A 13962-nucleotide genomic window follows, 5' to 3' on the forward strand; every position below is an offset into this window, starting at 1 on the left:
ATGAACATCTGGACTGCTTTAAATGCACCAACTCAGAAAGAATGGCTCACTGAAGCAATAAAAATGATTAAGTTGGAAAAGGTAGCTTTTAGACCGCAAAATAATGAGACAGACTACACTGAAGCATGGACGCCAGTGGAAAAGTATTTAATGTCACTATAAAAATCCAAAAAATCCAAGACCATCATTCTTATTTTATTTTATTGTTTCCCTTTTCTGATATAAGTTAATAATTGTTGTTTTCTCTTTCTAGTATTCAAATCACATGTTACCTGTGCTGTAAAATGAAAGTACAGTGAGAATTGAAGGATATTGATAATGTTTATGACTGATGTGCATAGATAAAGGGTCGGTTCAGATTTGTAAATTGGTTTGGAGGAGGTCAGAAATAGTCTCATTTGTTTATTGATTCATTTTCAGAATGTTGTATTTTTGTTTTTCTGTTTGTATTTTGTGAGTCAATAAAAAAGAAAAAAGATTAACATTAAAAGAAAATCAATTTACAGTTTAGCGGGGGGGTGGGGAGTACTTCCTGACAGAGTAAGCGCTCATTTCAAACATAGACGATCTTCGCGACATTAAACATGGCAGACACAACAACTAAACGTGAACCTGACGGTGTTGGACCTGATGACTTAACTGTCAAAGTAAAGAGGGCGAAAACGGACTCCGAGAACGGAGGAGGAGAAGTTGGAGAGGAATCTGAAACAAATGTTCTGTCTGGCTTCCAAACCTCCGCCGTGCTGAGTGACTCTGCCCGGGAGAAAAACATCTTTATCCGGGGAAAGGTAGCTAACTAACGGCTAGTGTACAGTTAGCTAACCTAGCCTTTGTGCTAGGAGGTATTTAACTAATTTAGGCTTAAGTTATGTAGCTGAGAGCAGCTGTGCGGTTCTGTCTTCATGTTATAGTTGGATAAAAACAATCCAGAACATATTAAGTAGCCCAGAAATTTACCCACAATGTCTTTTTCTGCATTTCTGTGAAGGCAGATGCTGCAGTGTACTTTTTGCTCGTAATTAGAGCTGAGTAATTATAAATCTGCTGGTATTGCATTGGCCACGGGATGATTAGTTAGTAATTTCATTATTAACATACCCTGAGCCATTTGGATTGCTTGAATGAAACTGTTGAATGTCTCATTACCAGCTTGCTGATCAGGATGCTGTGGTTATCCTGGAGAAGACTCCCATCAGAGAGGACAGCCTGGCTGAGATCTTCAGTGGCTCCAGGCTGAAGCTGGAGATGAAGAACGACATCTACAGCACATACCGCCTCCAGCCTCCCCCTCATCTCAATGGTACAGCCAGGCAAAACAAAACTGACTGGTTACAGTAGGCAGCAGTGGAAAGTTGGCTAGCCTGTGTGTGTTTTTTTTTGATTTGCAGAGGTCAAGACTACAGTGGTGTGTCCGGCCACAGAGAAGCATATAAAGAAATACCAGCGTCAGGAGAGTTTCCTGGTGGAGGAGACGGGCGAAGACTATCAGGCCATCACTCTGCCCTACATTCAGAAGCAGAGTTTTAGCGTGCAAGTCAGTTCACCTCCTCTAATACAATATTAACTCATACGTATGTGAATGTGTGAATGATCAACATTAATTGTGTTTTTGACATCACTTTCACCCCTCCCCCCCAGTGGGTACACAACATCCTGGAGAAGAAAGCAGAGGCTGAGCGGATAGTTTTTGAAGATCCAGACCAGGAGGTTGGCTTTGTCCTCCTGCCGGATTTCAAATGGGACCAGAAACAGGTGAGAGACGGGAATATACAACACAGTAGAAACTGAGGGGAGACAGGAAAGACGCAGTTCAACACAAAGTATGCATTACTTCACTTTAGCCTTGTTATTTCAGACTTTTATACTCTGAGGACGACAACAGACTCAACTTTGAATTCAACCAAGTAACTGTTTCCTTATTAATGAGTGAACAGAACATGACTTTATAAGTGTTGTAAGGGACCACTAACAAGTTTGGCACATGCATGATTTTAATAAAGTGAACTTTTTACTGTTTTGTGCAGGTTTTCTCTGGGCAACATTTCTTCACTTTACTTTATTAAACAGCTGTGCCATTCCCTAATCAGAGGTAATGCCTTTGTGCAGCCAGCTTCTGGTACAGTCTAAAGCAAACTAACTGGTAGCACAGCTGGATATTACAGCTGCTAAAGTGTGTTTTTGCTGTCATAAAACTTGATGCCATGTGCCATCTTTCTGTAGAAAAAAAAATATTGGGGACCCAATATCATGCTATTGGTATATCTGAGATGACAGACTTCCTGTAACACACACTCACTTGGCCTGGCAGCCCACAGACACCATCTGTTTAAAAATGGAAACTCAGCTGTTGCACTTTATTATTTTATTTATTGATCAATCTGTCAACTCTTTCTTTTTCATTTAATTGATGAATTTGTTATGGAAAATGGTAAAAAAATATATCACACTTTCCCAGAGCCAAGGTGATGTCTTCAGAATGCTCGTTGTGTGCAACGAGTTAAAAACCCCAAAATATTCAATTTACAGAGACATAAAACAGAGAAACTGGAACAAGAGAATCTTTGGCATTTTGCCGGATAATTGACTTCAGTGATTATATCAATCGTCAGAAGTGTTACTGGTTAATTTTCTGTCAGTCAATTAATCGATTAATTGTTTCAGATCTAGTTAAAAGATTTCACAGCATGTTAAAAGTGTAAAAATGCTTGAACTTGCTGAGTAACATTTACAGCTCATGTCCAAAACAATGACCTGCTCTATGTGAAAAGTGCCCTGAGATGACTTTTGTTGTGATTTGACACTATATAAATAAAAATTGATTCATTGATTGATTTTCTATTCACACTAAGAAAAAAGCACAGAACTTAGATTCAAGTGTAAAGTGTTTCATGATGTGTCTTCTCTTTCAGGTGGATGATTTATACCTGATTGCCATAGTGCATCAGAGGAACATCAAGAGTCTCAGAGATCTGACGTCAGAGCATCTGCCACTGCTTCAAAACATCTTCCAGAAAGGGAAGGTGAGGTTACACTGGTATTGTTGAAGGTGTCATTTTTGTTGAAGAATAAAAATGACAGAGATGTCCTCTCTTTTCTGCGGCTACTGTTACAGAAGCATTTTACAACAGTTTAAAAGTAGAAAGGGCCCTGGACGTATCAATAATGTTAAATAATACAGACTGAATGATAATATTTGTCTCACTATGACGTAGGAGACAATCCTGCAGCGCTTCAACCTGCCAGCCAGTAAGCTGAGAGTCTACCTGCACTACCAGCCCTCTTACTACCACCTCCACGTCCACTTCACCAAGCTGGGCTACGAGGCGCCGGGCTGCGGCGTGGAGCGTGCCCATCTCCTCGCAGACGTTATCCAAAACCTCCAGGCAGACCCGCAGTACTACAAAACCAGAACCCTCTACTTCCCCCTGAGGGCGGACGACGGATTGCTCAGCAAGTTCAAGGAGGCGGGGAGGCTGTGACGCACTGTGCAGCTCACACTCGTTCCCCGTTTGTAGACTCCCGTCCAAACTGTGGAAACTGAGACTCAATCCAAGCATCTTTTTTTGGGTTTTAGCTTCCTCTGGTTTAGCTACAAACATTATCTCTCTGCAAGAGATTTTTCTATTGGTGTCGATTCATAACTTAAATTATAATAATCCAGAACAAACAATTTCATTAAATGCTGTTTCACACTGTAACTGATAAGTAATCAGCAAGTTCCTCTGCTTATTTTATACATGTTTGGATGTATCAATTGCGCATTTTTCAGTCTGGTTCTTCACTATAAGGTGTTTTAATAATCATTTTGTATACTTCAGTTTTCATTATAATTAGGAGTGGATGTGACACAAGTGGATAAATGAATTCTCTGTTTAATCTGTTTTTAATGTGTTTTCTAAACGTTGACTAAATTAAAGAGTCATTTTTTTCTAATGAGTCTCTCTGGTTTGAAGGGAAAATTAAAACATCTGAAAACTCATAGATAGAAATGATTTCTAAATCTTGGTAAACCAGTTAAAGCTCTAACATATATCATGTTTAACATGTCATCAAGTCTCCAAATCTCCTGATATTAGGTTTGTGTGGTGTGACATAATTTCACTTTTTTCTCATATTCAAATCAGCTTGTTCAAAGAATATTGCTGAATTAAGTGATATGTTAATATCTTGGAGGGGAGGATGTTGCCAAAACAAGGAAAATGCGCAGGACAAGATGAAACCTTTACTGTGTTGGTGTAGTTTCTAAAGTAGACAATGTGGAGGCACCTTTGACCTTATAAGCCAATGTTACATCAGGAGATGGTGGTGAAGTAAATTCATGACTTAACTACCAAGTTTCTCACATTAACTCAGCCTCAACACTAGATGGCAGTGTTCATCCTAAACTTCTTTAACTGTGAAACTCCTTTAATGAAAAAAACAAAAACTCTTTGGATAATATGCCGGGTTTCTGTCAGTCTCTTTTATTTACAAAAAGAGCAAATAGTATGTTGCATGCTGAAGTTTTGCAGGTCATGTAAACACAAAGCTATAAATGTCCACTAAACCATAGTTCACCCGACTCAGTTTACATGCCTCTGGTGCTGAAGTACCATGTTTAGTTAGATTGATGCCTTCAGTGCCAGAGGTTTACAGATATATGCCTGGACAGTGCTGCAGTAAAGTTGACACACAGTCTGAGAAACAGAGGAGATGTGACGTCACTGCTTGAGATGCTAACAGTTGGTACGTGATTAAATTGTTTGTTATGAAGGACATTTCTCACAGCGGACATCATTTTCTTGCTAAATGCAGCTGGGCGGTGCTCTGCTTTGTGCATACGGTGCCTTCAGGTGTTTCTCGTAAAAATGGAAACTAATCGCCTGAACAGGACACGGACCTTTAAATGATGGGTTCACAATTTTTCAAGTCTGTCTTAAAACAACTGTCAGGTCCTCAAATGAACATTGAAGCATCTTTTTCTTGCTGTAATTGTTCCTCTTGTTCATACTGACCAAGAGAAGATTCCTTCACAATGCACTTTCAATATAAGTGATGGGGGACAAAATCCACAGTCCTCTTCCTGTGCAAAAATGTATTTTAAAGTTTATCTGAAGCTAATATAAAGCTTCAGTCATCCAAATGAGTCAAATCAAGTAGATATCTTTCAACATTACAGTCTTTTTAGTGCCAAAGTCCCTCTTTTTGTTACTATACTTCCACCGCAGCTCAACAGAGAAACACTGCCCGAGGAAACACAAAGAGGGAATTTGATGCTAAAAAGACTGTAAATGTGGCAGATATCCACTTGATATGACTAACTCAGACTGATGAAGCCTCATACAAACCTCAGATCAACTTTAAATGCATTTTTGCACAAAGTGACTGTGTGGACACACTGTATGTTTTGACCCCCATCACTTACATTGACAGCACATCTGAAGGGGATCTTTAAACAGCCAGTATGAACAGGAGGAATGATTACAGCAGGGAAAACATCTTTCACTGTTTATATGGACACCTGACTGCTGTTTCAAGACTGACTTGAAAAACTGTGAACCTCTCCTTTAAAGGCATAAGATTAATAAACTGTATCCTATTAATCACTATATTCTTGTACCTCTTTTGAACCTTAAGACGTTACATCTTGTAAATTACTTAACAATAAGATATAAAACATTACGATTTTACAAGTTGCACAAGAAACAAGATCATTTTTGAGTAAAAAGAAATCATAAAAAATGTAATCAATATTTAATAAACCTGCCTTAAAAGCTCATTCAGCCAAATAATATTACTTAAGACAAACCTGATGATACATACATACTATGTGGTGCAATCACGTCACAAAATCTTATACTTACTAAGTATGTAGTTCACAGAAAGTTGTGTTAGGAATATGGATGTGGAGTATGATTTTTTCGTTTATTTGTATGTTTGCTCTGTGTATGTCAGTATGAATGAATCTATCAAACTAAGTGGCATCAAATTTCTGAAAGTTGCAAGAGTGTGAAGAAAAGTCTCTTTTCTGAATGTAAAATGGGTTTTCTTTGCTATGTGGTGGGATAACTTCAGCTTCAGTTGAGGATATGGACGTTTCCGAGCTGCGCTTAAACGCAGCACCAGAGAGCTGAGGACGCCAGCCAGGGCAGGACTGAGACAAATAATCCAATCATTAGTCCACTAACAGCGCTGATGTCTTGGTTCCAGTCTCTGAGGGATGACTTCACTCTGAGGCCGTTTGAGACTGAACAGACACAGTAAGTAAACTGTCCCCGCCGTGTTTACGAGCTTTACACACCGACTGCACTTCATCTGTGTCAGGGGCAACTGTGGCTTTGTTATGCGCGGAGAGATGACTTATTGGGCTGCGGGGGATTTATGATGTTTGATTGGTGATCGATACATGTGGTCGATACAGTGCCCTGCGCTGCTTTTGCTTTTTGTTTGTGCATCGAGTGAAGCAGTTGAGGGAGGAAAAGTGTCTTTTCAGTTTGGATTATGACTCACTGGCAACATGTTGGGGCGATGTAGGTGGGCTGTTTCTTGGCTCTAATTATTCTTAAGTGTCATTGAAGTCCAGTTGTGAGTTTTTTTTAAGGGTTATGATGATGATTTTCAAATTGAAAATGCATTTTTTTCTATATTTGTATGTGTTAAAATCTTTGGTAAACTGGAAGTCTCATTTTGGTCATCAGACAAAAGTTTGGCAGCAAAATAATCCACTCTACTCTTACACAAACATTGATTTTTCCATGACATGACTCAACCCCAACATAATTTCTTTTTAGATCAGTTTAGAGGTTTTTACTTATTATGATTCATTGTGTATGAGTTTGGGTCATTAAGCTGCATTTCTGTGTAAAAATCTACCCACAAGTAGGGTTTGGGGGGGGGGGGGGGGTTGTCTTAATTGGCAAACAGGACTCTAGTTATAATCCATAGCTGCTCTTAAATGTATCATGTTCCCCAGTCAAAGCTTACTGTTATGTTACTGTTATTCCCTGATATAAAAGTATATTCTGTGTTCCTGCTTTCATTCAGGTCTTCCATATTTATACTTTTTAATCATGAACCTAAATTTGAAGCTGTATTCCACCTTTTCCTTTAGGATCAATTGCTCTCCACTGCACTGTACTGCTGTCAGATCTGTGAGCTCATAAGAACATTATGAACACAACGTGTGTGTGTGTGTGTGTGTGTGTGTGTGTGTGTGTGTGTGCACACGTGTGTGTGTGTGTTTGGCAGAGGCGGGTCAAGGACAGTCCAGATTAAACAGTTATCTATCTTTTTGTGTGGGAACCTCTGTAATCCTGAACACAGACACTGACTGATTCAGATACACTCATGTTGTCTGTCAGCGTGCGAGGATGAAAGACGCTATTGATCCAGACTCTGCTGATCTGATCCTCATGACGAAGCGCTGTAAAACAATGTAGACGTCTGATTGCAGTGTTTCTTAGTGCTGATAACGGAGCGTGGACTAACAAGCCCTCAAAACCCTGATAAATCATGATGTTGGACCAGTCACTGGCACTAAATGGAGTTAGCTTTATCACAGTGGATGAGGATACATGAGCTTAAGGGCATCAATGCTGGTAATCTGACTGAGAAGCTTGATAATAATGCTTTTGTGTGTGTGTGTGTGTGTGTGTCAACTGTCACAGCCATCCTGATTAGAGGGCTGATCAGTTCATATGTCACTGGCTCATTAGACAAATCCTCTGAGGTTTTACAGTGATGTCCTGTTTACTGTTCCTCGCTGTGAGGAAATCCTATCATGATCATTCATAATACACAATTAGACATGTTGCTATTAATGCGTCCTGCTCAGGGGACGGCCTCGGCTACATGAATGTGACATTCCTTGTTTCTTGCATCCAATGGGACCCAGATGGAAAATTGCATCTTGCCATTGATTAACCCGAGTGGGAGACGGTGAAGCAGCCACCTGCTGATTCACTTTGCTTTGTTTGAGTTTGCAGATTTGTTCACAAATCAAAATGCATCAGAAACCAATTCCCACAAGCTCACATCAGTAGATTCTCCTGAGATTGAGACTCTCGCCTGCCACAAACTTGAAACTATGATTGTTGCCTCTGGTTATTCAGTCCTGTACTTAGAGCTGCATTATTAAAGGAGCACCCCACTGACTTTACATATAAAGATCAGTTGGGCTGCAACTGACGATAATTTTCTTGGATTAATCATTTTGTTCTTAAAATGTCACATAAAGTGAAAAATGTCTGTAACTTCCTCAAAACCTAAGTTAAAATATTCAAAAGTGTTTATTATTATTTGACCAAAAGTCTAAAACCCCCAAATATTCCATTTATTGCCATATATGACAAACAAAAGCAGCAAATGGTCATATTTAAAGAGCTGAAATCAGTGAAATTTTGGCATTTTTGGAAAAATTATCCACTTATCCAAATAGTTGCAGATGACTTTTCTGTCAATCGACTCATCAGTTAATTGATCAACTGATTCATCTCTAAAAGGTCAATATACTCATCATGGTTAGTCCTACTCAGCATGTGTCGCGTAATCTTTGGCTCTGGAGGGCATATCCCAATAGAAATGTCAACAGAAATGGTTGCATTATGGGAAATGTAGGATCCAGTGTTTTTGGAGCATAACACAAACTAGAGACCAACAGTCAGGATATCTTGGCCACTGCTGCTTTGATTTTTTTCTCTTTTTTTTGGTCTCTTGTGAGTTCCTCAACTTTATACTGAATTTCTTGAATACCACTTTAATAATAACTGTGTTTGTAAACAAAAGCTGTGCTGCACATGCCAATTTAGGCATTGGTGGTCCAGCAGAGCTATGAGAGTCAGTGGTTTTGGATGACTTCACTAACCGGGAATCTTGTAAAATCATATAATCACATTAGTCCCCAATTCAACAAAGTTTCTTTGCATTCAGTCACAAAACAGGATGATGAGGAAATAATGAATATTGATCAGAGTGATCACAAACTGTAAACATTGTGTAAGAGTGATGCCACAGTTTGTAGTGTGATGGTGTAATGTTGTACTAAACAAGATGATGAAACACCAGGATAAAAATGTGATGATTTGATGCTTTTTTTTTGTCATATGTGACAGTAAACTGAACTTCTTTGGGTTTTTGTGTGGTTGTTTGAATAAAAGAAAACAATTTGAAAATGTGGCCTTGGGTTGTTTGAAATTATAACTGGTGTTTTTCATGTCTGATATTTTAAATACAAAACAACTGATTGATTAATCGAGAAAATAACTGCCAAAATGATGAAAATAATCATTATTAGCAGCCCTAGTCAAGTGTAAGGAATAGAGGATACTGTGACTCAACAGATAAAGGTTGCTGTAGTTCACTTGTTTAGAAGTGAGAATAAGATGCAGTTTTTCTGCCCAAACACATCAGAGCAGCCTGACCGAGGATCAGTGGGATCCCAGAGGAGGCGAAACACAAATCTGTCTTCTTCCATATCACCCTGTCAGTCTCTGTATCCTTTTACGTACTATATATATATATATATATATACATATATATATATAGGCAGAGTGCAGTGGTGCAAGAGGAACAGGTGATCCAGTAATTGACCATACAACATGCTGCAATTAGAAATCCTGCACCTTTCCAAACAAAATACTGTTTCTTGATGAATTTTCCAGGGTGAACTTACCTCACTGTGAAAATTCAACCTGACGACAGGCTCAATGACCATCCGTAAATGAGCCAAATTTACCTGTTTGCTCACATCAATACAAAACAAGGAAACAGTGAACATCGTGTCACAAGATAGGAATGTACCAAGAAATATGCACCAGCAATTAAAATTCTTTGTACTTCGTGCAACTCGTTGGAATCATTTTTATGTTGGGCAAAAATGAGGCCATGGACTGCTGCGGCACTAAAAACTGACTTAACTGCTTTCACTGAATGAATGTAATCGATAGCAGAAATACTGAACTTATGATGCAATGAAAAAAGAAATGTTGTAGCATTTCCCTTAAGACATTTAGTGCAATCTTGGAAAAGCGCGAATGGAGCAATGGGATGCATAATTTAAGGGATTGACGCTCTATAAAAGCCTCTGTTTCAGGTTATTAGGTTGTGATTCACTTAAACCTTTTGAATCAATTGCTCTAGTGCCTCCTGTTGCTTCAACACAAACACACACAAACATGCACACACACACACACACACACACACACACACACACACACACACAATAGGTGTAATGCAACAAGTAGAGTTGAAGAAGGCTGTTTTGTTTTTATCGGCCCATAAACCTCAGCTGGGACCTGAGCTGGAGAGAAAAAAAAGAGATGGCAGCTTGTTGAAGGAGTGTGTTCTGTGTAAGATCTCTCTCATATACACACACACACACACACACACACAGATACACACATACACCACCCAGTGCGGCAGGCTTAGGCAGGAGTATGATTACAGGGCTATTTACATTACAACGTAGAGCGACAGAGAAAGGGGGTGAGAGATTGCCAGAAAGAGAGAGAGAGAGAGAGAAGATGGTTTCCAGATGTGAGGTGGAATTCAGAGCGCTACAGAGCGACTCCCCTCCTCCTGTGTGTGTTGTTAATGGAGAGAATAGGAGACAGGGAAACCACAAAACAGAGGAGAAGGAGAAGGCGTTGTACTGCAGGAATGAGTGAGAGGAACGTGAGCCGGCAGAGGGGGAAAGAAGTGATGGAGATGAGGAAGGGGATGGAAAGAACAAAGAGAAAAGGAGAGAGAGAGAGAGAGAGAGAGGGGGAAGAAAAGCAGGGCCTCTTCGTCAACCACAAATCCAGAGATTGTAACTGAGAGAAATTCAGCTCGGTGGAAGCTGGTTTATTATTTTTTTTAGCAACAAATCCACCAAAATTAATAACTTTGCAGAACTCTTTTCCACTATAGCATGCTTTATTCTCTGAACATTTTTTATCAATGTTGCTTTCATCAGGGTCTTCTCTGAGGTTGTGATCTGGTGTCTATATTATGCATAGTACAGTTAATTGAATATTTGCCAGCTATTTAATTAATCGCCAACTATTTTGGTAATCGATGGATCGTTTTGAATCATTCTTTCTGATTTCTTTGTTCTTCGTTTCTTAAGTCTTCTATGACAGTAAACTGAATATCTCTGGGTTGTGGATTGTTGGTCGCGACAAAAGAAGACATTTGAGAAGGTGATCTTGGGCTTTGAGAAACAGTGATCGACATTTTCCACCATTTTCTGACATTTTATAGACCAAACAACTAATCGATAAATCGCGCAAATAATCAACAGATTATTCGATAATGGCTACGGCATCTCAACCCGTAAGCCACGGAGGTGCCCCTGTAGATTTTCATTTACTGTGTTTTGAAAAAGAGGTTAAGTGAATCTAGAATTTACTATGTTAGTACCCACTGATGGTTTTAAATGTTGTATTTGACCCTTTTTAAAAAGCCAGAAACAACGTCAGATACCACCCTGGTGAAGACAAGATAGCCAAAAATGCTCAGATGAGGTGTTTTGGAATAGAATGGCGATGCATTAAATCTTGGTGGACCACAGTGCACCTTGCTATGTGTGTGTTCTCAGAGTTAGAAACTGTCAACCTCTTGATCTTCTGTACTCACAATCAGTTTCCTCTCTCTCTCTCCCGCTCTCTCGCTCTCTCTCTAGTTTTCAGTGATTCCAGACTCGGGCCCGTTTCAGGAAATACCAACATCCACTTTTTTTTTTTCCTCGAAGGGAAACTGACCGACATTCCTCTTGGCTCTATAAACAGAAAGACGTATGATTGATAAATACATATACACACACACTCATGCACATTTACATATGTTATGGAGGATTGCGCCACGCTTTTGGATTCGTTTTGACATGTCAGTGTTGAGAAATTCATACAAATATGCACATGTGGAGACATTGGATAGCTGTGTTTTGAAAAACTCCTGCTGTTGTTTTTTTGGGAGGTAAAGTGAGTCAGGGGCCAGGTGTTTCATATACTGAAATAGAGGTCATAAATCGCCATCCACAGGGGTGTATTTAGATTCCTTTGCAAAAGACTTGGAGCCGAGTTCATTTTCCCACAAAGCGGAGGTTGGGTGCACTGTGACTGATACTTGAAAGACTAATTCCAATTGCATAATTAAAGCTGCTCTCACCAATATTTTCCTAGTAACAATAAATCAAATGACTGTGTGTAATGTGAAAGGAGTGACTCGTAGTGACGAACGCACAATTATTACCCAATTCTGCATTTCCTTTCAGGTCAGCTTCAACTCTGTTTTAGCATCTTTCAGCTCAGCGTTTTGGATTTCTGGCAGCTGTTTTCAGTAAAAAAATACAACTGATAAACGCAACCTACTGACAGACAAAGTTAGCAACTATCTGGTGAATGTGGTGGATCGTTAAGCTACTAAAGAACCAGATATTTGTCTCAGGAGTTGGTGGAGATCAAAAACGGAGTTAAAAGAAGTGAACATTGGCCTTTAATCCATCAATTTCCCTGTGTCTTCTGGATTTGTTAATAGGCAACTGTTTGCTATGTTCACCATAATAATAATAATAGCTTTGGCATGATGAGAGTATTGTTTTTACTGCTTGTTGTGCTGCCTCCCAGTGGCCAAAAATGTATTAATGCTGCTTGATGAGACTTGATAGCATGATGCATGATGGCATTGTTGTCTGGTGCTGAAAGCATTGTATTGATTGTTCTAATGGAGGCAACGTAGAGGTCAAAATATTGAACTTTTCTATATAAACATGGACAAATGATGCATGCATATTGTTACGTCATTGTTACTCGTTACTCATTTCAAACACGTGTCTATAGCTCTGCAACTAATGATTCTTGTCTTTATCTAATCAAGTTTTCATTTAATCTAAAACTTTTGTAAAATCGTAGTTCTGTCCAACCAACAGTCCAAATCCCAAAGGTGTTAAATTCACAGTCATAAAAAAAGAGGGAAAAAAAGAAAATCCTCTCATTTGAAAAACTGAAACCCAAGAATGTGTTGGATTTTTCCTCATTTAAATCATTGGTTATGTTTCTGTCAGTTTCCTGACAAATTAATCCGCCAATCGTTCTAACTATAGTTGTCTGCTTTATTTGGAAGGGATGATTATTATTCAATATACTTGCATCAGTAATCTCAGTGTGTTGTGAAGATTAGCAGTTTAGTATCTGTCTGGTTAAAAAATGTGGCAAGATATTTTTAGGTTTTGGTTTCTGATTATAGTAACATCAGAGTGTTATTGTTTTTGATATAAGAGAAAGCTCAGATGCTGATGTTTTACACCTACATGCTATAATTTGAAGGCGTCACTCATCCCTCATCCAAGTGGTTTTCTGGAGTTAAACACAGAATGCAAAACTTTCATTATTACTTCTTATTATCACAGTAAAACTAGTCCATGTGAACATCAGTCTGAGGTGTATTGCTCAGTCTAACCTGTGCGTCACTGCCGTCTACACTGTCTGGCAGCAGAGCACCAACTTAACCTATCTAATTGGTTTGACCTAGTTTCATGTGAGAGGAACCAGACTGTATATGTTTTACATTTCTTTGTTTTTTTTTCTTTTTCAGAAAAGCATTTAAATATATTAGCGTCTGTAAAAATAAATCATCCAGGAGCCCTACGGTCTCCTGTAGAGGGAATTCAACAAAGTAAGGAATAGTCATAGTAATTTAATCATAAATTATCTAGCTTAGAGCAGAAATAATAAAATTAATAAATAAATAAAATTCAATACACATAAAAATCCTCCCTATTGAAGCATCAAGAGACAGTATCATAACAAATGAAACTTGTTTCACTCTGACATGAAAAAAGACAACATGTACACAATTTAGATTTATGTGACTGATTTATTAAATTTCCTGAATGTCCGACATCCCTCCTGGAGCAGAGAATCAGGATGGGAGATCCCAAGATCCTGGTTCCTGGTATTAATCTCACGGAAAGCTGAGCCAACACTGAACATATTGGTGGAAACA

General features: G+C 38.9%; 2 protein-coding genes across 3 annotated transcripts in view; both read left to right on the top strand.

Moving 5' to 3' along the window:
* The first annotated feature begins 548 nt into the window (after positions 1–548).
* On the top strand, positions 549–3933 carry dcps (decapping enzyme, scavenger). The gene is made up of 6 exons (XM_044364611.1): positions 549–788; positions 1150–1300; positions 1389–1534; positions 1639–1752; positions 2910–3020; positions 3213–3933. The coding sequence occupies exons 1-6, from the start codon at positions 585–587 to the stop codon at positions 3477–3479; spliced, it is 993 nt and encodes a 330-aa protein (XP_044220546.1). The 5' UTR covers positions 549–584; the 3' UTR covers positions 3480–3933.
* A 2172-nt stretch (positions 3934–6105) lies between these two features.
* Positions 6106–13962, top strand: part of zgc:66433 (uncharacterized protein LOC321250 homolog) — a 50027-nt gene continuing 42170 nt past the window's right edge. Inside the window, exon 1 of one of the 2 annotated variants that reach the window (XM_044363601.1) lies at positions 6106–6239. In XM_044363601.1, the coding sequence (XP_044219536.1) occupies positions 6175–6239 (65 nt within the window). In that variant the 5' untranslated portion in view covers positions 6106–6174. The remainder of the gene's footprint in view (positions 6240–13962) is intronic. The other variant, XM_044363602.1, reaches the window with a different exon arrangement.

The sequence above is a fragment of the Thunnus albacares genome, chromosome 10 (genome assembly GCF_914725855.1).
Source record: "Thunnus albacares chromosome 10, fThuAlb1.1, whole genome shotgun sequence".
Taxonomy (NCBI): Eukaryota; Metazoa; Chordata; class Actinopteri; order Scombriformes; family Scombridae; genus Thunnus; species Thunnus albacares.

Coding starts and splice junctions, on each gene's coding strand:
- dcps (XM_044364611.1), top strand. CDS start 585: ATGGCAGACACAACAACTAAACGTGAACCTGACGGTGTTGGACCTGAT. Junction 1,301..1,388: donor GCCTCCCCCTCATCTCAATG/GTACAGCCAGGC, acceptor TTTGATTTGCAG/AGGTCAAGACTACAGTGGTG. Junction 1,753..2,909: donor TCAAATGGGACCAGAAACAG/GTGAGAGACGGG, acceptor CTTCTCTTTCAG/GTGGATGATTTATACCTGAT.